This window comes from Harmonia axyridis, chromosome 7 (assembly GCF_914767665.1).
Source record: "Harmonia axyridis chromosome 7, icHarAxyr1.1, whole genome shotgun sequence".
Lineage (NCBI taxonomy): Eukaryota > Metazoa > Arthropoda > Insecta > Coleoptera > Coccinellidae > Harmonia > Harmonia axyridis.
Window position 1 is genome coordinate 102,242 of NC_059507.1, and position 27,026 is coordinate 129,267.

Sequence of the window (27,026 nt, forward strand, 5' to 3'; positions counted from 1 at the left end):
AGAAATTCGTTGTATCGAATATTGCGTGAATAGGTACAATTACAATTACAACGGTGGTGGATTAAAGTTACGAAAAGATCCAGCAAAAACTCTATAGAGATCCTTTTCATATCTGTAATCTCATAAAATTTCTGAGAGAATACCTCTCAACTGAGACAAAATATTTAAGTTTCAAATGAGTTCTCTTAGGTATATTGAACTTTCCTCAGGACCTAATGATTGCTACGATCCTTCTGAAAACTTACGAGTCTTTCCTGCTCTTTCAGATGAGATTCACTGAATTGTCCATCAAACTCATGGAATGGTCGGGTGAGACTGTTCCTTACAATTTAGAGCAAAACCACAAGATAGCATGCATCGCAACGATATAAATCTCTAGATTATCTCAGGTGCGTGTAAGGACTTTTATCTGGCCTCGTGAGCGAAACGACTTTCCGGTTTGAATTTATTTCCTACAATCAACGGAACGCCCCAAGACCATGAAATCATCTTCATGGAAGGAGATGAACAGCGAAGCTGAATTGGTATCTCCGGTTTCTCATCGCCAGATAAGAATTGATCGTTTAAATAATCACACACTGAAAGTTGGCCAATATCGCACTGAAATCATTAGATGGAGGAAACAGCAATCTCGAATTTCAATGAACAGCTTAAGACCTGGTGGCTCATTCGACTAACCCATTTCCCACAAAACTGGCACAATGGTAGAGAGTTGCTACAAATGTATGGCTAGTTACACACACGTTCAAGGAGAAAGGTTAACAATTCGAATTTGGACTCTCCTGCTAATGGCCGTTTAAAATTCCACCTCAAACTCTTCTAAACTTGAACCGAGATCCAATGACATATGGCCCGATAAATCCGAAAATAGCCAGAAGGAATATCCTGCGGTAACGACATATCACGCCGATATGCGGAGAGAAGTTACTGGGCGAATGCCAATTTAATATTCGCCAGTCGCCTAAAGAACGGGAGCGCCACATGTGAGAAACGATCGGGATAGATAAGGGATGAACCATGAACCACCCTCTCCTCGGCACGAATACTATAAACAAACCCTACCTTTCCCGGACTGAAACGTGAGTTACCGCGCCGAAAGAAAGTGTCTGTACTAAAAGAAAGTTAGCTCACTATCTGATTTCGACGTCATCGCCTTAGACGTGAGAATCCATTGGCATAAAGGTAACTCGATAAATAAAGTTCAGAGACTGAGCAGTCGTCTAGGCTACGTTTTCACCGGCTCTTATCACATACATAGTAATGCATGCTCCAAAACCCGGGTTGAATACTGATTCAACTGTGGTCATCTTCTTCGAATCGATATAGTCTATCCAAGGGATTCTGATACAGAGAAGTTAGACTTGATAAACTGGAGGAAGTCCACCTAGCGTTTGCTCAAGAGCAAAAAAGGACCAAAGACTTGGGTAACTGTTATACCATAAATCCCACTTCTTTGTTTCGGGGGTTTGTATAGTCTTTAACAAGATCTCGATAGAATAGCATTTCGAAGAGAGCATACGAATTTCTCTCATTTCCTTGAATAATGCTCACTTTAGTTCAAGAGCTGAAAATTTATGAATACATCTATGGAAAACATCATGAGATTGAAAACAAATAGCGAGAATTCCTACTACCACATATATCTATCAAGATATGCTACAACATCTATGTTAACTTCTTGGATTATCAAATCTTAACCTACAAGTATCCCAAAGCATTCTTACGACTGCCACATGTGCTGAATGAAGGACACTTCAGACGTATCGACAAGTCAATATATCATTCACACCACACTGATCAAAGCAGACCTGTGATCGCATACAAGTACATCAATAACGGTGGAAACGACAGAAAACGAAATACTAGAAACGCGACGTGCTTTCTAGAAGTACAAATGAAGAGTGAACTGACTCTACATAATCGAGAACATGTAGAAAGCATGCATGTCACATAAGAGGCAGCTACAAGATAACGTCAGCGCATTTTAACTGGCAATTAATCATCCTGAGTATCAAGCATTAATTCATCTGTTGCTACTGATGATTTAATAACACGTGATGCTGAAGTCGAGATGCTATTAATCCAGGAGATGCTTTGTGAGAGATGCATACATAAATGCAGATCTCTCCTAATAACTGTCTCCTGGAATGTAATGTCAATGATTGACACTTAATTGAATTTTTTTCTTGAACTATTTTCATTTGGTTACTATAATTTAGTCAAGGAATATTTCTACTTAGAAGAAATCGATGCGGGAGATTTTGTACACCTAATTTACCGTGTACCATTGTTCTTTGGAAATTAAAATTGGAGAACAAACAAAAAAATATTTAACGAATGGAAAATCGAGAAAAAAATACTTTTACAATGATCCGGAGGAACAATACCATGAAACTACGCTGGGTGTCTTCGAGGAGCCAATATTATAGTCAGATGCTGCTTGGCAATGTCCACCGACCATAATTCAACAGAGCCGAGACTAAAGATCTGTCATTACCTCCAATGTATACGAACGCCTTTCATACGAATGCTGTGTGGGAGCCAGACAACAATGTTTTATGGAACCAATGCTGGTATTTCGTTTTCTCCCTCTTGCTGTTTTGGCCACGGAATAAATTAATTGCACGTTTGTACAACTGGGCGTCATAACACTCTCCCTATCTGGAATCACATGGTCTACATCATCTTGATGCTTCTACTTTATGAGGAATTGCCAAGGAGTGGGCATATTTATTCGCGTATCTCAGTACAATATGAGTTTGCGGACTGACTGCTATGGAATTTAATAGATACGTTTCAACAATTACGTTCAGAATACCAAGATATGATGACGCCGAGGATGACGCTAAGAAAATACATTTGAATTGTAAAAAATACAATCAATTACCTAATTCCCTTTTACGTCAGCGTTTGACTCTAACACTGTTTTCAAAATGATGGATCCACATAACGTTAAACAAATTATTTGTTTCTTTTAACTGATTCATAAACTATAACACCTAAAAAGTTTAAAGTCTCTTGAATGAAAATTATTCTAATAATTGTCGAGAATTTGAACCATAAGAATTACCTATGTAAAAAAAAACGAACAAACAAAATATGCACGCTATTAGAACCTTCTGGCGCAATTTTAAGCGTAAATTTCGGCAGCCGTACCGTAAGCCGTTAAATCATAATGCATCTCAAGTAGGAGCGCTTCGGGTACTGGAAAATTCATGACACCGAATCTGCGTTGTAAACGACGCTCAAGTTTTGAATATTACGGAATATCGATCGCACCTCGGATGGTAATCTAAACAATCTACATACATTTCGCACCTCACTTTATATATATAAAATCGACGTTGCCTTTCCGTTCACAGCTTGACCAATAGAGGTATATTCTCTGCTGCGAATCACCAATCACAACGTCAGAAAGCATCAAAGCCCACGTCAAGTTTATAAATCCAGTGTCAACGTTAAGTACGCACATAATCCAAACGGCCATAGAATGACAATAGAGCATGATTTTTTGACGTGGACTACAACGAAATGTCACGCTGATGGAATCTAACTCGGAATGGCCTTTTTATCGGGGGTCCAGCTTCCTCTTTCGTTATACATTTAATTCGTCTGGTTGATAAAACAACCCACATCCAATTCAGCTACATCCTTATTATGCATTTTGGCAGTGTCCCCTCTTTTAAGCATGCAAATTCTGTTACGTCTCACATTTGTGTACCTACGTGCCTAGAAATTTTCAGAGTTTTCCCCCATAATGTTTTATATTCTATCCTCAAATACATTCGGAGGATATCTTTATGGTACAAATTTCTCTATGATTGAAAAATCCATATGGAAACATGGTTACAGATAACTCCTGAACATTTTTACTTTTTCAAGATGTATTACTCCCAACAATCAACATTGTTGCTATTTATTGGTGGAGTAATTATCTACCAGATATATTGCTATCCCTTATTCTTGTCATTATTATGATTATTATATCGACTTAAGACGAATAAGATCAACACAGTTGCCTGTGAGACTACTAGTAACAAATGCATATTTATCAACTGAAGTCCAAGGAAAAAGGTTCTCAAGGCAGCATCTATCAGTAGGCTTCAAAGATCGATTCATTCAAAGCAAGGTTCATTAAGTCAACAAAACCTGATTAATAGATAAATTTGAGGTGATGAATGATGATAGAATAGATCTGTAGTGTTGGCGTGGGTGATGGCAGAAGTCGCCGGAAAGTTGATTGGATTGTTACGATTTTCTCAACTAAGAAGTTAATTGATTCGAATACTCCTCATCAGTCTTACAACTACAGATATTTCTCGTAGTCGATTTAACCGTAGTGGATTCCCGCCTCATCATTTCCTTAATTGATGGACGTGGTCCATTATTCTCTTTCTATTCACGGAGGTGTGTTTGGATCTGTTGGATCATCAAGCTGGCGAATCTGACGATTAGAAATGGCATTCATAAAAGACAGAGACAGTAGGTTTTCATGAGGAATGTTGCTTTGATCTGTCTTAAGCTCCTGATCACCAAAAGTTTTCTTCAAAAGGTTCAGAAAATACGTTTCTCTGATTTGTAATTGTTTTGTTCAAATGGGATACATCATACAATTCTTAGAATTTGTATTGCTAAGAGTATTAGAAAACATCTCTTACGAGCCTTTTCCCTTGTTCCAAGCAATTTTTTCGCTTGGAAATTGCAAATTTCTTCTGATGGAGGCACACGGTCGTATGTGAAACATCTGGTTGTTAACCTTCGTGAACTTCTCAACCAGCAGGTGAGCGCAGAGTATTCGTCTCAGCAGCGGTAATGAATTCGGGGAATTTCCCTTGAAATCCAGAGAGGATCACATTCATCTTGTAAATTGTTCAGGAAAATGGGGAGCCGGTATGTGGCGATATGTTTTCGAAACACTTTACATGCTGAATTACCTTCCTTATATATCGTTACACGGAGTTTCGGTTTTTTTGAAGGTGAAATATTCGGGATGCAGGCGGTTTCGAATACCTTTCCGTGCGAGGCCATTCTTTCGCGCTAACAGTGGGAATTTTTTGAAAAGGCTCCCTCGGTTCGCTCGGATGTATTTCGAGAGGAAATTGCAAATGTAGAATTCAAATTCGTTAGATTAATAGTGTGGGATCTCCGAGAATCGATTACAATACCTTTGTTCATTCTCGAATATGTATAAGGAAGGGTTTCTTCAATGAGAGGTCTCATTTCGAATAGCCCGCTATCTGGACAGCTGTCATCTTTTGACATTTGACAAATGAAGATACAGTTCGTAAGCTGTGATAATTACTAGTAAATTTTGGTACTTACTGATCCAATCTATAGCGAAGAGATTAATTAAGATTCAATAAACTGGTATAATCATCACAAAAAAGGAGGATTGCAGCAAACAACCTGTATCTCGAAATCGAAGCCTTTGCGGGTCCATGTTTATAGAACTTTTTCCCCTTGAAATTATTCAAGAAATCTGTAATTTTCCTTTGTACCTCCTGTTTAGGAACATCCTCTATATGGGTATTTCGTTTTCCTCACACCACCAGTCAATAGTATCCGCTGAAGTGACTAGATACCTGGATCTGGCAATGAAACGAAAAAGCACGAGCGCAGAAATGAGCCTGAGAAGGAAAGGGCAGTTCGGTCACGAAAGATAAAAGAAGCACAAATTATTAAACGAATTTAGCGCGAGCGTGCCGTTAGGCCGCAATAACGTCCCTGGCGTACGTGTTATATTCATGATAAATGCGGGTGGACGGACGGCTTGCGGGAGGCGAATACAGAAATTTATCAAAGGGCATACGAGCTGGTCGGCGGCGACAGATGCGATTTGTCCCTTTGTATCTTTGCATACATCCAGATTTCACCCCAGGTTGGTGTCGCATTTAACCCCCCCTCAGTGTTTACATATCACTGGGAATTTCGGTATCAATTTGGGTATATTATTGAGCCTTGCCCCGAAACACGTATTATATCTGACTGGTGATGGAAACTGCGAAAAGTCGCCATAAAAAGTCCCACGCCCGCCCTGAAACCAGGGTTGTTTATTATTCCAAAAGCGGCCGAACATAAAATTCGTGTCCAATGTGCAGGCGTTGCTCGGACTATACACATACACAAATAAATTTGGTGTCTGCGACGATGGGCAGTTACATAAAAATTGTTTGTTGTTTTTACGCAACGTTACAATTCAATTTTCCCGTGTACGCATTTAAAAAAAACCACCTAACGAAGTTTACGATAATTGTTTGCCGAACGAGAGTTGAACAGGTCTGAAAAATTACAGTTCTGTAACGTTTTATCGTTATTGGTGCATTATTGCTCTTCGAATGAGGGAATTATGTTAGTCTTATCGTTTGGATTAAAATGAAAACACTTTCTTCGGACATGAAATAGTTATTTATAATACAAGTATAGAAGGCATTGATATTTTTCCAAAAGTTCAAAATTCAAAAACCAGCTACGAAGTTGCTTGTTTTTGAGTGAATTGGAGTTGGAGTGACCTTTCAGTTTGAATATTATACAATCCACTGAATTTTTATTAGAATTAATGTAAAATTTACATAAATATCGTTCAGTGATTTGTTAATACATAATGTATAATACTAATTAGTACAGAAAGCTCATTCAAACACTCGTTCATTCAAAAACTAGCCACTTCTGGTTTGCTTTTGAATGTTGAACTCCTGGAGGAATATTAATGTCTTCAGCTTCTGTATAATAAATAACTGTTCTTCTTTTTCTTCTTCCTTCTTATAATTGAGCAAATTGCTTGTTTGTTTCGCTTCGTCGCCTGTTATAATACATAATAAACTGAATGTTTGTTATCTGAAATATTTTTTTGAATTCCCAAATGAATGACCAGTACCTACTAACGATGTGAAATATGAAAGAAAGATTTAACGATTCTTTTCTCTCGCAATTATTAGTTGCAAATTGTTGAGACATGAGCAAATGCGCAGCTTCCTCTCCTCTCCTTCTCTCCCCCAAATGCAACTTGTTCGAACTGGTTCACCGAGGCGGCAACACCGAGTGGATTCCTAATAGAAAATGATAGGAATTACATGAGCTTCTTCGAAATTTATCGACTGCCACTTAAGAGATGGTATTGTACTACGGAACATCGACAAAGAATGTAGGGGTATAAATCTAAAGTAGAACTCTTCGTAATTGAATAATTTATTTTCCCATTTATCTGAAATTTATGTGAGCAGTTTCCGATTTTATGGTAGAGTATATTCCACGTAGCTAATTGACCTGGTACGTCCGTACGAAGCATTCGAAAACAGGCTCTCAAGTCGTACGGCCTTTGTGAGATGATTCAGTGCTCTTATCCCGGCATCTGCATCTCGAGCAGCTGTCAATTCGCAATTAAAAGTGAATGTTTATTTCTTATCATCATTATGCTCGTCGGTAATTTAATTTTTATTTAGCCAAACTCCTAGGAAGATCGGTTCAAGTTTGACCAACTTTCTATTCGATAGAAGATCGCTACAATATTTTAACAAAATCTATTGAATTGAGGTTCCCTACACCCATCATATTACTCATGTAGATAATTTCATAACTAAGAGGCAATTAGGATAACAAAGATTCAACTTATCTGAATTACAGGAAATTCAAACTTTCACAACGGGCATCTAAATTACGGAGACAATGGGCTTCGTAGGCTCGGGAAATAAGTTCGTGGTGCCACAAAACATGAAACCGACCCTAGAAGACGCCTGGATGTCGTTGAAACCATATGGACCGGCGTTTCGTGTAACGAGCTCTGTGCTAATTGCCAGACAAGGACGAAAACATGCAGTTATCAGACAATAAACAGCCAACCGAACGGTCTTAGAAATGGCGGAACGGTTTTATTGGGGAAATTCCATACATATCATTTTCACATTTTCGCCGTTACAGGATTATAAGGGACGGGAAGGTGCATTAGCAGGGTTTAATCTGACGATTAAACCCGGTTTTCCAACAGGAAAACCATAATTCTGAGATGGAGGAGCGTCAGCTGCTCATTCGTTCTATTACAACATTCCGCTTTTCTTGGTGTAGAAGCGATAGTCTTCATCCGCGTGGATTGTAAACAAAGACGCAATTCCGTTGAACTATTTGGAAATTTCATAACTTAACCGATAAGTCTGAAGGAAAAGGTTCAACTTCAACATTCTATAAGATGAACCATTCGCTGAGGCAATAATTGCCTTATCAAACTCATAACGACCATGTTTATTGAACAAGTTATGAGAATAATCTCTAAGTGTCTTCGATATTATTTCACACGGAGCTCATAAAGTAACCTCCAGATATGCTCATATCATTCTGAATGCAAAAAAATTGTCTATGCTGTTCTTACGTCGACAGACGGGTGTTCCACTTAAAGTGTGAACTGAAGAATGCAGTACTGATACACAGGTGTGTTTTATGTACTCGTCAAATTAAATGAGAGCATCACAATATGTTACTGCTATTCGAGATTCACAAACAGATGTTGATAAGTAAATAATTCCATGTTAAATTTGCTGAGTGGAAGTGGGACCAAAAAGATTAGTGCTTCAATTAGAAAAAAAGGTCAACTAGTAGCTAGCACACCACTAGGAGCAACACATACTTCTCTAATTTCCAACGACCGTCCAAAAATCAATGACAATCTCGACGATCACAATAGAGCTCAGCTAGCAGTCGAAACATTCATTCGATACCACGTTCCGATTTCGCCTCAAACGTATAGAGAGGATCAATTAGAGCTCCGATGTCCGATTTCCAGATCCCGTCGTGTGCCCAGCTATAAATCCGGCTGATTATTATGCACAGGTCAGCCATTTAAATGCGAAGAATGGAGCATTGAAACATTGTAACTATTTGGGCAGAACAAGGCTAACATATGTTCCTTTTGTGTGCGCACAAATTATTACCACGGCACGAAGATAATTTCCATTAAATGTTAATGATCCAATCCGATGTCACACAATTTAATCTCGTTGGGCACCTCACCACTTGTGCTTTGGCCAAAGTTTACATATATTTGACAACAAAGTAAGCCGCTACCGAAGGGTTTATGTTGCCCACTGTGAATTGCTGCGGTTCCAATTCAATGAGCTAAAATAGCTGCCTTGCTCCCATTTGTTGGTGGTTTCAAAGATGACCAACGCGGCGTTGAACGAAATATAAAGGTATTCAATACAAAGTGAGTTCCTAGTATGGAACGCCTCAATTATCTCGAAAACGGTTTGCACGATTTCCATAGGTTTTGGTGTGCGAGGAACTTGTAGTTTGGCAGATATTATGGTGTTATTTACATTGCTTTTAGATACAGCCAGATTTACATATTACCTTCGCCGAGGTTGAAATAATACAGATGCCTATGACTACTAAATATGTTATCTAAAATTTATAATTTTTCTACTACACTCTTATGTGGACATACCTTTAGCATGAAACAAATACCTAAAGATTATTCAAATTAGAAGAGTTTATCCAATCAAAGCCATCTGAATGTATTATTTTAAATTAGAAGAAAATAATGGAAATAGAGTACAACTCTAAAATTATGACGAAGTAGGTTACATTTCATAAAATATATTCAGTATTTCCGAGATAAATGAGGCGTTCCATACTTAAAATTCACTGTATAATAGAATTCAGTCATTTAATGCCCATAAAATGGTTAAACATGATTACCATCCAAGGGTTTGAATACACGTCATTTCCCGACTTTGACACGAAACTAATAATGAAAATTTTCACACAGTTGCGAACAGTTTGTCAATATTCGTAACGATCATAATAGATTCGCAGAGAATGATCACATAAGGCAATATCGGTCGATTATTTATTAAACCCCCAGGAATACTGGCAGGAAAAATTTTCCCCAAAAGGTACAGAACAATGAATCATCCCGCAGTCTTCCATGCAGCCAAAGCGAATTACGTTCCTTACGGTCAGTTACCCCGATACAAAGGACTCGAAGGGAAAGTATACGCTTAGGGGTGGCTGGCCTAGTGGGCGAACCAACACACGTACAAAAACAGAGGAAAAATCCATTCGATACTTCGTTAAACTACGGATGATTGATGACGGTAGCAATAGCTACTGACTATTTAGCTAATGGATGGAAATGATGGAGTCCACGGAAACAAGGGAAGTACAACTGAAAGTTCAATAACAATTTTGTTGAATTCGAAGTATATGGCCTTGTGCGGAGGGAAACTACCAGCTGCATAACAAATACGACAACAAAACTCAGTTCGTGATATCAAACTGGCTGTTTTAATGTGCTTGTTCCAATTCTTTATTTAATGATTAGTTAGACTCAATGATGAAGAATAAATGTCAGAATTAAGTCAGTCGTATCGGCCGATCTTCGTGTACACGATAACTCCCGAATGGGATGTACTAGAGATTTGAAATGATCAGGGTTGTTCAGTCCTCGTGATTTCATATTTTCTATTTCCAAATATCGAAAGTTACAACCAGAAATACTGGTTAGCTCCCGGTTCCAAGCGCTCGGTAGATAAACAGACACTGAACTCATGCATGATCTGCATATGTTACGCAATGCAAGTACAACATATTTCGTGGAAAGATTCAATATTTGGTTCATCTGCATTTCAAAAGCTTCCCTAAAAACCGCGTTCCGAGCTCGTTTACTCTAGGCTAAACTCAAATGTTCCATTCGGCCTGAAGTTATAATCTCGGCGGATTTTATTTACCCAAATAATAATAATATGTATTCACATATGTAGCAGTGCTTTTAATTATACAAATTTGTACGAATGGCCACGTAATAGAAATAGCAAATAATGGAAATTCGAAAAGTTTGTTTTTTCCATCATCATCCTCATGATGTAACTTCGACTAATTGGTGTTTCTTTGTTTCAGTTTTCTAATAATGCACCCGATGGAGAATCTGTTTGCTTGCAGGGACCAGACTGCTTCATGGTGAGTGAAAATAGTTTTTTTTTCCTGTCCGAAATTGAGAGCCTTAGCAGTATAATTAAATGTCTGTTATGAGGAACACTTAATTAAATAGGACATCTATGTGGGAGGTTGAAATGCATGTACGGGATGTCCCAAATTCGATGCTCACTTGAAGATTTTTTCTCCAAGTCTTATAGTTCTCGAAATGCTTTCAGGGAGCATCAAACTTGGGACACCCTGTAAGCTTCCATTTGAGATTGTGCACAGATATGGGCTGTATTATACGGAAAGAATTGTTTACCAAAGTATAGGCTACCGATAGGCTTTAGCACTGTCCGATTAGGGGATAGCGATCGCGGTTATTTGTCTAATTGTGAAAATGACAGGTCTGTGGAGAAGGATAAGACCAATTGGTGTAATTTAACTTCAACCAACATGGACAGAGTCGCTTGGTAATACGAAAATAATGTAATGATAGTAATATCGAGTTGTCGGTCGGCACTTTTAGATTCTGAATGCACCTGGATAAGTTCGGTAGATAGAGGGCGTGGTCGATTCTTTGGTCTGTGATGCGATTGATGACTCTTTGACTAGATAGTTAGTGGAACATTATCATTTTTCTAGTAGGCAAAATTAATTTCAGAAACCAAAGAAATTCTCCAAATACTTCGTATCATTATATTATTTTGAAACACCTTGTATAGTCTTCGTTCAAGTAGATAGATCATTCGAAAACAACTTAATATCAGATAGCAGTAAGATGTAAACAAAAATCCTTAAAATACTGCTTATTGAACAAAATTTCGGATTTAATATTTAAAAAAAAAGTAGAAACAAATAAATTTTGAAGTTGCCAATGATTGAAGTCATCAACGTTATAATTAGAAGTTGGAAAAAGTTGTTTTGTTTGAATGAACTTCCTACCTATAATAATAAATAGTTCTGAGTACTCACCGATGGATTCATTCCTTAATGTGAATAAGATTTTCGTCATTATAAACTTCGATACTCTCTTTCTTCTTCGTTACTTTGAATTTTCATCATCACTGTTAGCAATTGACTGATGAGACATCATAAATCTAAAACAAAAAACATATTTTATCATCAACAACATTCGATAAATTAATCATAATGTCCAATAAAACTTGAAAACTATGAGAAATGTGCTTAAAATACCCTTAAAATAACTTTCTCGGGAAAATTGATTGATTTATGTGAATTTCGTATTTTCACAAGTCAGTTTCATAGCATAGACTAATAACAATTCAGTTCACCAACAAAGATCGATTGGAAGGCGGGGTTTTTGGAATTTTTTCAATCTATGATCAAGAGCGTGGAAAAAATTAGAACTATGGTTGTATTTCTGTTCTCATCAAATAATGACATAAATCAAATCGAATTATAAAATCATGTTTTCATGTTATTGCTGGATCGCAATAGATTCGAATAAAATGTCTGAAATATCTGGTGTATCCAAGACCTCTTTAAATAGATTAAGATATAAGTGAGGGCTTTTTTTCAGTTATCAGCTCTCTTATATTTGATTTGATTCAAAGGAGATTGGATCCTAGGTATCGAAAGAATTTTTCGAAATATTGATATGTTTCACCTGAAGAATATACCAACAATAATTGAAATCCAGACCAAGACATGGATAACTCAGTATATCGATTGAACCAGTTTTCCTGTATGGGTCCCATTGACATGGTATGCTTATGTCACAACCATCCAATCGTCCATTACATTTCATCAGGTCTCGTTTGATACCAGCTTATGGACTAGTTTCTTTTAGTTTCATAGGCAAAGCCATTCGTCTGGCAAATGTCAGGGTTAACACGAACGTTTTGCAAGTTCGCGATGGTTTCAACCACCATCAGGTGAATAGAACACTTTGAATTCAATACGGCAAGAAGTAGACTGACCTTATGCAATCGACACTCGAGTAAATTATTGAGAACGTATAACAAGAATGAATTCCATGGGTTCCGCTCTCCTCGTCCGTAATAACATGCTACCAGGTGTTCAATTAGACTAATTAAACAACTTAAATATAACCATTAACGTTAGCCTATGACTCTACCGTACCATTTTTTTTTATCCATAACCGGTAGTAATCAATAGATCCTCGATGGTAGACATAAAGAGACGGTATCAGAAAAGATTGTGTTAAATGAATTTATCCCGAAGCTAATCAAATTATGGTGTGCAAGCGCAATTACGGAATCGTTTCGATGAGACTGCCCGCAGGCTTGCCCACATCCTTATCTTGATCTGGACCGACTACATGAAGGGTTGCTTTAGAAAGATGGCAGGCAATTAGGGAAATTCCAATTCTTACTTGTACTTGAAGATCATCCTCAGAAATTTTATGAATGGTATACCTACTTCATATTATAGTGATTCGGAAAAACTTGGAAAAAAGTAGTATTATTGCTAGATCGCAATAGATTTGAATTGCTGGTGTGTCCAAGCCTTCTTGAAAAATATTAAGATCTGAGTGTGGGCTTTTTAGTCAATAGCGCTGTTATATTCGATTTGATTCAATGGGGATTGAACAAACATCGAAAGGTATCGAACGAATTTTCCGAAATTTTTCAACTAGAGTATTAACCAACAATAATTGCTATGCTATGCGATTGCTGTAGTTATAGCATTACTTGCATCATTTGATATAGAGATACGTTTTTTCGAAAGATATCTATAATCTGCTTTCTGATATCTTATTATTTCGAAAAAAAAGAGATCGAGAAGTCTTGTAGTTCTCGAGATACTCTCGGTGAGTATCGAATTTGGGACACCCTGTATACCACAGAGAAAAAGTACAGCAACAGAATTATTTTAAACAAAAAACCTTCGAAAGTAAAGAAAAGCCTAAAGTCAGGTCATTAACCCAGCGTATAAAACAACAGCGATAAATCTGCACAGCCAGAAGCCTGTGGCCCGTGCATAATGGAACTATATACCTTACTGCCACTTTCTGCGAGATATACTTCAATAAATTGCGCTTCGGACCTGAATACGTTCGGATATCACGTGAAAAATTAGATCAAACACAATCAATTCGCGGTTGGATCGTACACCGGTCGACCAAACCCGGCCGATAACTCTTGTTCGGCGAGGGCCGTCCGGAAACAAATTTCCTCTGGTCTCGAAGCATTCCGTTCTGCGAGCGACAGTAATAGTACTTTTGTCAGATATATTTTCCACTCCATATTAACGTCATAATTCACGCTGGCGCTTTTGGATTGTGTAACACGGAAGAATTTCTGATCTGCCGAAAATGCCGAATGGTTTATTTGGACCTGATTGATTGAGTATTCCGAAATGCCGTTTTCCGTTTCGCTAATGACGTCGATGGTGCTACAACTGATGTACAGGCTTGTTCGAGCAGTGACCGTGATTGACAAATGAAAAACGGGCAATCCTGATACCAAATCATGTTTTCAGACCAATAGATTTGAAATTATCATTCGGAATGGTTCAACATATAGTTGTTATTTCTAAAGGATTTTCCAATAAGAGTTTTCAATTTGATATAGAAAAGAATTTATAGCTTCAAAAGTGACAGCGGGTTGTTCAAAATTAAACCTCTTATTGGAAAACCTTTATATATTTGTCCACGTCTCATTATTTATGACGGTGAATACTGCCATTCTTTTCTTATGGAAATAACGTAGGAACTGGTGGTCGAGTGTGAAAGATCTACATGGTGGTGCACGCCCACTTGTACACATAGATAACAATCAGTTAGTGTATCTATCTATCATCAACGCCGCTTCTTTCTCAAGTGAAATAAGTTGATTTGTTCACAGTTCCGTTTATTTACGATTCTGCTGGTATCGTCAACAACGGCAGTTGGAGGGAATTATGCTGGTACCTATCCTTCCAGAAAAGAACCTTCAATCAGATCGTACTAAATCAGTACGTTTAGATGACTTTCATCAATGCTATCTTTGATTCTTGATCTCGTTTTACGATCTGATCCCTGGTCTTCCTGTGCGGTCTCAGCTGTAACGATCGATAGATCACATCGTTTTGAAGATGAGTTGTCTTTGTGAGCGGTTAATACCACGTATCGGGATTTCGGGCAATAATTTAAGTGATGAAATGTATTAATTTGGTCTGAGAGGCGCTATTTAAAATTAATAAATTATACTGCAGACGTAAAAGATGCTTTACGATGGCTGTTTATACAAGGTAATCCTTGAATAACTGGTAATACGGGCTTTCCAATAAGAGGTTTAATTTTCAAAATCCCGCTATCTGAGCAGTTGTCACATCTGAAGCTGTCATCTTTTGACATTTGACAAGTAAAAACTACGCCATTACTAAAAATTAAATGATATACGATAACATGTGTTGTTAGAGTGAGATAATAATTCAAGTTCTTAAAGATGGAATTCGTGAAGTTATCGAGGACATACAACTACAATGTATGAAATGGTAATGGAAAATATGAAAAGAATATGGCGCTGAAACCGAAACTGTGACGGCCATTTGGCTTATCGTTTTTAATCGTTAATGGCATACCTTTCTTTTTACAATGAAATAAACATTCATTCATTTGTCTTCAAATATACTCGTTTTTTTTTTAAATCAAAATGAAACCTTTTATTGTAAAACCCTTTATTACGATAGTAAGTTGTTGACAATTAAGATAGGTAATACCGCTATAATTTCATCATAATCAAGATAACTCTCCGATCGATATACAAAGGGATCATTACTCTTTGCCTCCGTCTATGGGTGCCTAGGTTTGTTTTGTCTCGAATAAGATATGGAACAGTGAGGAATTTCGTTAGGTAATTACATCATGAAGCATCGCCAATAACTCTAGCAGTGTCTGCGCCGAGATCGAGATACGTTTGGTGAACTTGAGAGGGCAGACACGACCTATGGTTTATGCTCATCAAGTAGATCTGGATCTATGCAACACCACAGAGAAGACTTCTAGGTGGTGTCGATCTATCGCAGACTCAAGCCATTCCAATACTGTTACTTGGCGATCGCTAAGAAATACAAAGCTATTGTAAAGGCTCTTTATAATCGATTGTAACAAACTGGCGGCCTTTGAAATGTTTTTTAACACTTTTCACTGATACTGATAATCAGTCCATATGTATGATAACAGGTTTTAATTGACAATTTAAATTGTATACTATCAATTATTACTCGAATTTTGTGATGTCTCTGACACCGAATATGGGATGATAAATTTTCCGTCTCGAGATTTCTGTTCTACAGCAGTTCTAAAGCAAAGGCTAATATTTTTTAAGTTTATGACTTTATTATGCTCGGTGGTCTTGTTTACATCTGGATGTTTTCGGATAAGTCGGTATCCAATTAATCTTCAATTTCAAATCGGTAAAAAGTTCCATTTTATTATTTTAGATTTGTTTGTGTCTCAATACGTGTAACCCTCCGAAATTAAAACTAATAAAAAAAAACGCGAATCGATTCGAAAGTAACAATCTTTCAGCAGTCTAAATTCGAAAGATATTTATGCTGCAATCGAGAATTGGGGAGCGAACTCTTCACACTTTCATCTCATCCAATTTGGAGGAGTGTTTTCGGGAGAAAAACAGCGTGAATCTAGATGAGGCATTGTCACAAACAACTCGTAAACTTTGACAGTTTTGCCAAACGTCGATGACTGGCAATTAAATTAGAACGCTCGCTTCGTTATTTCCAGTATCTCTGTGAAGATGAAATCGTAAAGAGTAGTACAACACTAATTTACGTCTCGTTCTGTTTTTTCAAAGCAATATCATCGACGAACGAGGACGTCGAATACTAATTGGAGATATTTTGAAGTTGGTTTTTCCATAGAAATAGGTAGTTTCAACTTCTCATTTGGCATTATAAAATAATAAAGATTTCGACATTTTTGCTGGGTATAAACTTGAATCCAGCGAATTAATATAGTTATTATTATCGATTAATTTAACAATATTTTTTCATGAATGTGAATTTTGATTACGAAGTACCTACACCACTCGAGTCAGTGTCACAATTTCCTTACACTTGCTATCATATTTGATAAGAACATTCGTCTGAGGTAAATATTTTCATATTCGTTGAATAACTTTTGCAATCCGTTATTTTTCATTTCATCAGATTGATGAAGTGTTATCATCAATCCAATATTTACTTTGGATATGTGGTGAGAAACTAACTATACGATTAATACTAGTCGTTTATAATTGACCAAAATGAAATATTTCTCTGTCAACTTTGAGCTAAAATAGTTGAAGTATCTATCTTAATTTGAAAGACTGAAATTTATTCCTAGCTGGGGGGTATATTTGAGATGGTGCCTGATAATCCCTCTATATATCACGATGAAGCAGACAAATTGCCCGTTTTGAAGGACGACCACCAGAAAGTATAAACAAAAATAATGTGAACCCCATGTAAACGTTCTTACAAAAGAACACCTACAGATAGATGAATAGACCTCACTCCGTGGCTTCGTTTTTATTTCCCTCAAAGACTGAAATTAACGGCTGGTCAGCAGAGGTCGCAGAGGGTGGTAGAAACAAGAGATTTCCCTTGAGTCAACCCCATAAAGATGTCACCCCCGTCCTAAGACAAATTACCTATATGCTGGGAGGGATACACATATGGCACCTCCGCAATATTGTCAAATTGTACGGAATTTATGTTAGGGAGGAAAGTTTAAAGGATGTCCCCATCGACAAATATCGTAAAATTTGTTGTGAACGTTGATTTATAGGAAATGGAAGATCCCACGTCGGACTATACTACCGGAAACGGGTATATTTCATAACCTAACTCGATTTTTTGGATTTATACAGCGTGCCGTGTCAACGTCTAGTTGTACAAGGGGTTGAACATAAATTCTCCAGGGATATTTCACACCAGTTGCGTTATTTGAACGTCGAATTCATAAACTGGACTGATAATCCGTTGCTGCGTAATTTATAGCTATTTCCATCGATTCCGAATAATAAAGGGTTTTCCAATGACAGGTTTCATTTTGATATTTTAAAAAAAAACAAGTATTGCTTCAGAAAAATCAATGGATGTTTGTTTCATTTTGAAGTGGAAAGTAAGCCAGTTTTGATGTAAAACGGTATCAGCCAAATGATCGTCACGACTACGGTTGCAGCACCATATCATTTTATTGAAATTTTCTTTGACCAATTTGCACATTTGCAAAACTCAAAAACTACACGAATTCTATCTTTAAGGTCTAGAATTGATTGTGGATAATTGACATAGATGTTATCTTCCACATGGTCCCAAAGAAAAAATTCTGAGGGTGTTAATACATATAGATATACAAAATTAAATTTTTAAAATTAAACAATAATTTCGGTGGCAAATGTCTTGCGATTCTCGTTTTAGAGTAAATGGTTATGAATTATTTACGTTCCACATAATAAACTACGAATCAAAAAGATTCGAAAACATCTTGAATTTGTTGATGTTATATTGGAAATAAACAGTGTCTAACGATCATCTTTTTCCCCTACTGGGGTGAATAGCAAGTGGTATTCGAAACTGATACGTCCTCATCCTGTTTGTATATCCCTTTATTCTTCATTTGTGGCTGATTCCAAATCCTCTCGGATGTTCCGGTTCTGAATTCTATTTCGCAAGTACAGATCTCCTCTACCCTAAAGCTTTATACAAGGGAGAAATATGATATCTTTTTACGGTTGGTGCTGCGTTGCAATAAAGTGAATTTATTACTCTTATTTGTAAAGAATCTCCGAGATTAATCGAATGGTTATGTCGGCAGGGTGTTATGTGCCACCCTTTGCAATGTTAATACGAGTTAACCACGCGACGTTTGCTCCTGGTTTCGATTTTATTCCTAATCTGTACAGTGAAGTCCAAGAAAATTAGGGCCTATCCCTCCGTAATGGAGTTTTACCCCTGGCTCAACGTTAATGCTCAAGTGAGTAACTGAGTCCATTAAATTTCTTTATGCAGCTATGTGGGAGTTTTAATGCAGCATGAACGCTTCCTGTATTCTGTTTTGCCGGTATTGTGCTCTTTGGATTATTCTCGTTTGCGTAAAGACTCGAGTATAATAATAATGAGTGTACCTCTTGAAATGAATGTTTGCTGTGTTTTTCTCAAAATTTTTCGACAAAATGAATAATAGTCTCATGGGGAGTGTATTGTGTTTATTGCGAATATTTCCTACTGCCTATTGCGAGAACAGTCCAACCATTTCTCAATGAATCACTACTAGAACATGGAACTGCAGCTGTTCTCTTCATTAAATATTATTAGAATTCGTATTTTCAACACCGAGTAGTAGGGATGAAACAGAAAGTTATTAACGGGTTTAATGTTGTGTGCGATGTGAATTTGCATTGAATTATGGCCAGATGCCAGAAAAGGTGGTCCCAGACGATTTTGTGCTGCGAAACAGCCAATCTCTGAGCTTCTTGAGATATTCGAATGGATCCTGGTAGGAAGTTATGTGTGTAGGCATTTGCGAAACGCTCGGTATTGGGTATTATATTTAGCGGAGTGTACTCGAGCAAGACGTCTATTATTAGACGTGTATGCTCGATTAACAGTGTTTAAAGCGGGAATATCAGATACCACAAATAGTGAACGGAATCGCTTTTCATTGAAAACTAAATCAATATCATTTTATACCTACATCTGAAACAAAATCTTTCAACAATATGCTCTAATATGATTTGAGATCCATATTCAAAATTCATTGGCATATAGATAGTATGGCGAGGCTGATTGAAATCCGCTTTCTTTGTCAGGTCAAAAACAGCTTGCTTGATATAAAAGAAATCGTATTTCTAAAGATTTTTTCGTTGAAAGGGATCTCGAACGGAAGTGTAATCGACCAACAAATTCGAAAAATGTTCAGCATAGCAAAGAAAGGAATATTCTTTAACTAGTGCCTAAATGTACGATCCCTCATGATTTATTTGATTTCGGTCAATTTGTCCAAATTTGTCCACCGATTTACAACACACCTGGGTTCCATAATAGCACGCTCGATAAGACTGCATCACTTTCTTTTGTCCCTTGAAGCTGTCTGATCCGAAATACCGGCCTTCTTTTATTATCGGACCTATCCCTCGTCGCCCTGTATATTTGTGTCACACTGCGGATACTTAAGTCGCTTATTTATCCAAACACAAGGGATAATGAAAAATCCAGGTGTATTTGGGACAATGGTAACTTTAGGAGGTATACAAGAAGGTGCTAAAAATCACAGTCACTGACAAAGGATGAAGGATCAGGATGAAAGAACGTCAAAGCGTGAAATGAAATTCCTTTTTCCTTTAGAGCTCAACTACCGGATTTAAAACGGATTATATTTTTGGATCTAGGTACCTTATCGATTTTTAATCCGGTGCTGTGAGGTTTTTGTCGTCTAGATCCTCGATGTCAATGAGGGAATCAGGTTCAGGAGCTTTATTCGATACAAAAAATGACGTATAGGTACACAATGAGTCAGTTTTACATTGAAGAGTGCCGCTTTCAATGAATTTTCGTCAAAACTCAAATTCAATTCCAAAAAAATATTCATACTTTTGCGTTTTCATAGATCGAGAACTGTTTTTTGACAAATTAAAAATTTGCCTTGAATGTATGAAATCGATGGAATTTTTATATTTGTCAAATTGTTCTTGTTTTCTCAAGAATATGTTCGTTGGGAAAACATAAACAAGAAGGTGACGAAGTGAAAATGAAAGCTGTATTGATTGTCGTCAAGCATGAAGACCGGCCGTTCAAGTAATTCAGACGGAAGCCTTTAATGGATTTTTCACGCTTTAAAGGAGCTCGAGATCTGTGAAGCGTGAACAGTTAGTATTTATAAAATCCAATGTGTACCCAACGATTGTGCCGGGTTGATGCTTCTGGAAATGAAGATATGATTGTATGCAATGGAGTATCACATGGTGGTGGACTTTCGTGGAAACGAGTGGTAGGTACTGTTATTGATTATTGGCTGTCTGAAACCAGAGGATGATTGATACAACCGTCAGGCGAACAGTTAATCAAATTAATTTTATTGAAGAAAAATGTTAAAAGTGCTCGGAGCCCGCAGCGACATAAGAAACAATCGGCTAGAGACGCCCTGGAAGCTGGAGAAGAATTCACGGAATGAAGTCCGTGAAAAATTGATTCAATAAACAGATGCAAGATCCCATCATGTGTGAAAGATTGATAGTTTTGTCGATACCAGAAGGATTACTATAACTCACGTCGTGTAAGAATCATCAGGGACCGTGGGTCAACGATTTTGACGGCCATCAAAACTATGTGGGTATAATTCATTTCAATTACACTTTTTTTGACCGGTTGTATCCTGAAACAATGTGTTCAGCCTTAAGGGAATTAATTCAATTTACCAAAAGAATTGAAATGATTCTTTGGCTGAGATTGCTTGCACAGTTAACGTTGTTAAGACAGTCTTGTTCTTGAGCGACACACACGGTTTCGATTATTCACATTACTAACTTGTCCCAACAGCACAACTTTTTTCATTAGTTTCACTAGGGATGACAGCTTCAAAAGTCATTGTTGCCCAAATAGCGGGTTAGTAAAAATGAAATCTGTTGTTGGAAAACCCTTTATGATACCGTCTAGCAAATTTTACCCACCGTGCAAAAAATGCGTATAAGTATTTTCCATTATTTTTATCAGCAGTTCCTATAAAAAATTGGAATCAACTATCATCAAGCGGAAAGCTCTATCGGTATGGCCCCGCATAAAAATGCAAGATTGTATACCATATTGCCTGCAGGCAGATATGCACTACTCTATATTAGGTATTCGCAGGGGAAACAGGCCCTGCGTTTTGGGGACGGGAATATTCCTATTAAAGTTTGGGGGTGAGCGAAAATATACGATAAGAAGGGGATGTCGGCGTTCCAGCAAACGGAATCTTTTCCCATCCGACAATATCATAGGGCATTTATTTAGATAATTGACTTTGAAATTGGCTTACTTGGGGGCCGAATTCAATTTGGCTACGATATTACGGATACGGGAAAAAGATAAATCTTTCCTTGAGGATGCCGCTTTAGCTTCACACTACGTGGATTCAATCTATCTATAACAGAATGAATATTGCGAGACTTTTACTGGGCTATTTTCAATAAGTAATAGTAGAGTAGTAAAGTAAATAAAAATCTGGTATCAATTCTGAATCTTTTGACAAATGTACAAGTTGAACCTTGCATGCACTTTGCTTACTTTCAATAGCTTGTAAATCACCTGATGCAATAAATCTCGTTCTGTGTGGCTTCTTCAGCATCTAAGAATGAATTGGGAATATGTGGATTGGGCAATATTTCACAAGAAATGGACAGAGTTCACGTTCGCAAATGACAAACTACCCTTGGACCTTATCGGTATTAACTATAAGAATAAATAGAGTAGCCGAGAGAGTAGCTTTCTGTATGTTGCCAAAGACTCTACGTGCTTTAAGTGCTTGAAATCGATTCGATAGTGCAATAAATCCCGAAAGGAATGCTATTTAAACATAAATAATCATTTCTCTAATTCTAGCTAATAATTTGAACGGATTATCCACAGAATTGGAGAATTTTTTGCAAGTTTTCATCATCTATGCGGGAAACGCGATTGCAATCCAATTTGGTTAGATTTTTCAAGGAAGCTATAGCTAATGAGACATACTTTCAAACTATTTCATTTCGGAAGATTCGTGTAAATTCTCTCTACTTTTTATTAGACTGGATTAAGCATTATTCAGGATATAAATTATTAGAAAGGAGTCTCTCCAGTGCTGCCTCGCCCTCCAATTTAGCAGGACTAACAAGGAATTATAATTTAGGAGACTGGGTCATTAATTAGGATGTATTTTAGCGATCCACGGCAATTAGACCGGCCAGATGACAGGAATAGCCTTTATAAAGGCGATAAATTCACGCTTTCTTTGTTAACTACCATCAACAACACTCCTTTATACTTATTACTTAGTTTCAAACGACCTACTGGACTTGTTGGAATATCGGACTGTCGAAACACGTCAAGCGTATTTAAACTGATACATTTTTCGTTAGAAATGGAAAAAGTCTAATCTATAGTATCGTATCATCACTATGTATGTCCTCATAAAAGAAATACTGAATGTTAGGATGCTCAAAACTGCTTCATTCGAAAATATCTGCCTTCCGTATAATTGGTTTTCATATGTACCATCTTAGATTCCAAACGCATCAACGCGATGTTACATCTATCAAAATGTCTAACCCAGTTCTCCCTAAGTTTTCCACACCGTCAGCCGATCTGCTCTATCTTGGGCTTTATATCGAGGAAACTTCGAAAATCAGAATTTTATTGGCGAGATATCGACGTTCGGCCGGGCATTAAAATTCAAGGGGTGAATATAAAAGTTTGAAACAAGCTGTGTAAATCATGGAACTGATTCGGAAAGGCCCTGAAATATTTCGCTGCTCCAAATGCGAAATGGAAAAGAATAAATTTCGCATATACAAATCAATCATACCTTTGACGTTATCAACGATATTTCTCGTTCGGCCTACGGCGTTTCCGGTTTTTATTGCACAATCGAAATAAATGACGCTTTTTGCGATACGCCGAGGTCGTCGTAAACAATATGACGATTCCTGGTTTTATACGTGAATAAACATTTCGATGATTTCTATGTAGCTAGCTACCTTGAAACATGGTGGTTTAGATTCTGTCTTTTGATCTCCGGACGACTTTTATTTCCAACGAGATGGCGCTACGTGCCACACAAGCAACGAAACTATCGCAATTTTGGGAGAAAGTTTCCTGATATGCGAATTCATCATAGAACATGGATATAATGCTGCAATCGTAGCCATTGCGACCATTTGGCTGATATCGTGTTTTATCGTCAAATGAACTTCCGTATTGATTTCATCCTGAAACTCTTTTTTTTTTATAAAAAGGAATCGTTATCAATTTATGAAAATTTCGAAAAACGCCAGATGCTGTATTTTTACCCACCTAACTATGAACTATAAGATTTAAAGAATAGATTTCTGAAAATCTTTTCAAATTTAAGCTATACATTGCAATTATTACTGTAAGTATCCAATCGTTCAAAATTAAAAAAATTCAAGTGATATTTCCGTAATTCTCAAAGTGAATCACGAGGTTACGAATCAATACCGAAGACATCATTAAGAAAAACGAAGAGAATTCTTCGTTAATTGAGCCTTCCAATGGTGAAATTGCAGTATTGCGGTATCTAATCTGCGAGCCGTTACTTAGTCGAGAACATCAGTCCTGATGAACGCCAATTCAACCGCTTACATTTTCCAAGCAAGATATATCATAAAAACGCTGCAGGTCGGCATGACAGGTGGATAAATTGATCATGGTTACCAACTTTATTATCGTTCACGTTATCGCTAGGCATGTGACTCAGCCTTGGCGGTATCAGTCTGCCAACTGCATCACGCAAGGATATAAGATATCCTCACCAATATATTATCCTGTCCATCTAGGTACTATGTGGGGAAAAGACTCTTCGTTCAACCCCAGTCTTCATTATGCCATTGACACATGCGTTTGTCATGCCTTAGACCAGACGGCACGCAATGAGAGATTTTTGTAGATTTAATTTATATCGCAGGGGACCCTCTTTCGATAGTGCTAAGCCTAGACCGATTGCTGCGATGAACGGAACCCGGATTAGCAGTCGTGGAAGGGATGAGGTCGGCAAATGCATTTATTTCATTATACGAAAGAGTGCTGTCTGGGATCTGGTCGCTTGGCTCTCCAAATTAATTCAGGGACAACGCATTTGTTTTGACACTTGGAGACGTGAGGAAACGGCACCCTTTGGGATGTATTTCAATTTAGTCGAAGAGCGAGACGTGTCCTTTCGGATAGATTACCAAGCCTGAGCGAATTACCCTGCAGAAACTTGAGCATGTTTTAGACAGTGACCCAGAACTTATTTTTATTAATGACAACTCTAAAGAGTAGAATTTAGTATAATCTGAGATTGATGTTTGTTTTAGTCACATATAGTCTTGAAGGGATTTTGGGCAATCTAACTCCGAAATGAATGCATTGTTTTTAACGAGATTCGAAAGTGAATACTAGAAGAACGGAGTTAAGTACTGACTTTTTGTTACTATTCGAGAACTCTTACTAGTTGTTCAAAATGAGACGATCTATTGATGAATTATTCAAACGTGTGTGTGTGCTCATTCGAAATAGCACACCCTATATTTTGCTATTTTATTCAGTAGAAAAATTTTTCGGCGATTATAAAATTTACTACCTACTACTACCATCTCATGGAATAAAGTCATAACATTAAAAAAAATCATTTCCCTATTTGTCATCTACACCTTCTGAAGACTTAATGAAGCGAAAACATCTAAGAAAATCCAGTGAAGACGGAATATTTCAGGAAACCCCCTTTGAGTGAGAAAACTTTTTCGGATTTCAATTTCGTCAGATTCAATGCGATGCTTTCGTCGGCGATAAAATAAATAGAAAGATTTTTTTTTAATTCGAAAGCTTCCGTCCAATTAGTTGCGTATCTTTTGTATCGCTGTCAATTAGATTCGTTCCACGGGACGTTTTGTAAGTGTTGTGTTGTCACTTTCGATTCTTCTCCCTCCTTTGCTTTCATCGCAGGCCTGGATGACGTTCAAGTTATTGCTGCTCTGCGATCGGTTTGTAGCTTTATTGTGGGGAAGAAATTTGTCGGTTCGCCACGCTCGAGCGATGAATTGAAATTTTATTTAATCAGCTTTTTTTGGTAGAAAAAAACTTGATGAGTAACATCTACTGAACACAAACTGCACACAGAACTCTCGTCACTCAATTCCTCTTGAAAATAGTAAAGTTTAGAGTATGTATCCTCTCGTGATCTTCATTCATGAATGTTTTTGGTTCAACTTATCATTCAAACATTCTAAAATTGAACTCTGTCATTCGATTGATAGTTTTATAAATTATTCGATTATCTACCTGACCTTCGGCAAGCTCTATGATGATACCGTGTTCTAGCGGCATTTTTCGTATCTACCTGTCCAATATAATCCCCTCACGTAGCAGCAATTTGAACCGGAGCTGAAGCTTCTTGCACCTTTATCAATCAAATGGATCATGTACTGCAATTATCTTAAAATCAACAAGGAAATTTTAAATTACTGCTGCGATTCAGGTATAGAGTTTTATTGAAATTATAATATAATGTAAAATCACCATAATCTAGAGAACATGTGATCAGGGTAGTATCTGGCATGTGTAATTTTCCTTATTGAACCCACGTTTATGCGAAACTACACATCGACTGTTGCACGACTACATCAAAGGCAACAGAGAAAAGACTTCTTTAATAATTCTTAGATAAAATCGGGTGGATGTAATTCCACTATCACTAGAAGAAGATTTCCAGCTCTGAAGAAAAATAGATTCTGCAATTTCTAGATTTAGACCAACGCTTTCTTAAACGGTTCCCAAGCAAGCATTGCTCCTTACAGGTGTCCCATAAATCGAGTTACCGTTATTTCTTCCGGATGCATAGAACTCCATATCTGTAACGCAGAAATAACGTCTGATTACCGACTGTACTCGGGTATTATTCCTTTCAGTAATCTGCCAAGATTTTGCCGCGCTCAATTTGAGTCTGAAGCCAACTGATGATCATGTATTTTATGCAAATGGTTAGCACTTATTGTTATGTCGCTCTCGCTTGATTGTACCACAGATATTTTAGATGGCCTCAAATCTGAGCGGAATCTTGAAACTTCTTGGGAATTAATTAATAATTACCACTTGAGTTCCAGTCTTCATAATATTTGCTATTTGTTGGATTTATTTTGCCTGGCTTTCAATCCTCATCATCTCCTGGTTACATCCTAACCTCAGCTGAGTCGAATGGGGTTCCTTGCAATCTCTAAATTGGGAATTCTACCGCTGTTTTAAAAGTTCCCCAAAAATGCAGGAATAGCTGCGCTATGGTTGGTGTCCAAACCGCAACGTGATCCTCGCAAACGGACCTCATCTGCTCAACTTTGAACTGATTTATTTTTTCATTGCCGGGCTGGTTAAGGCCGGTATTGGGTTCAACAAATTACAGTGACCGTGATCGTCGTGCAACGGTC

The 27,026-nt window shown here is 37.4% G+C and overlaps 1 protein-coding gene and 1 long non-coding RNA gene across 2 annotated transcripts in view; one reads left to right on the top strand and one right to left on the bottom strand.

Annotated features, from left to right (window-relative positions):
- LOC123683931 overlaps window positions 1-27,026 on the bottom strand; it is a 67,383-nt gene that overhangs the window by 29,658 nt on the left and 10,699 nt on the right. The window contains exon 2 of the long non-coding RNA XR_006748074.1: window positions 11,878-12,002. This is a non-coding gene — a long non-coding RNA (uncharacterized LOC123683931). The remainder of the gene's footprint in view (window positions 1-11,877; window positions 12,003-27,026) is intronic.
- The window catches only part of LOC123683930, a 51,577-nt gene that overhangs the window by 14,136 nt on the left and 10,415 nt on the right, over window positions 1-27,026 (top strand). Inside the window, exon 2 of the mRNA XM_045622937.1 lies at window positions 10,885-10,944. Within this exon, the coding sequence (XP_045478893.1) occupies window positions 10,885-10,944 (60 nt within the window). The remainder of the gene's footprint in view (window positions 1-10,884; window positions 10,945-27,026) is intronic.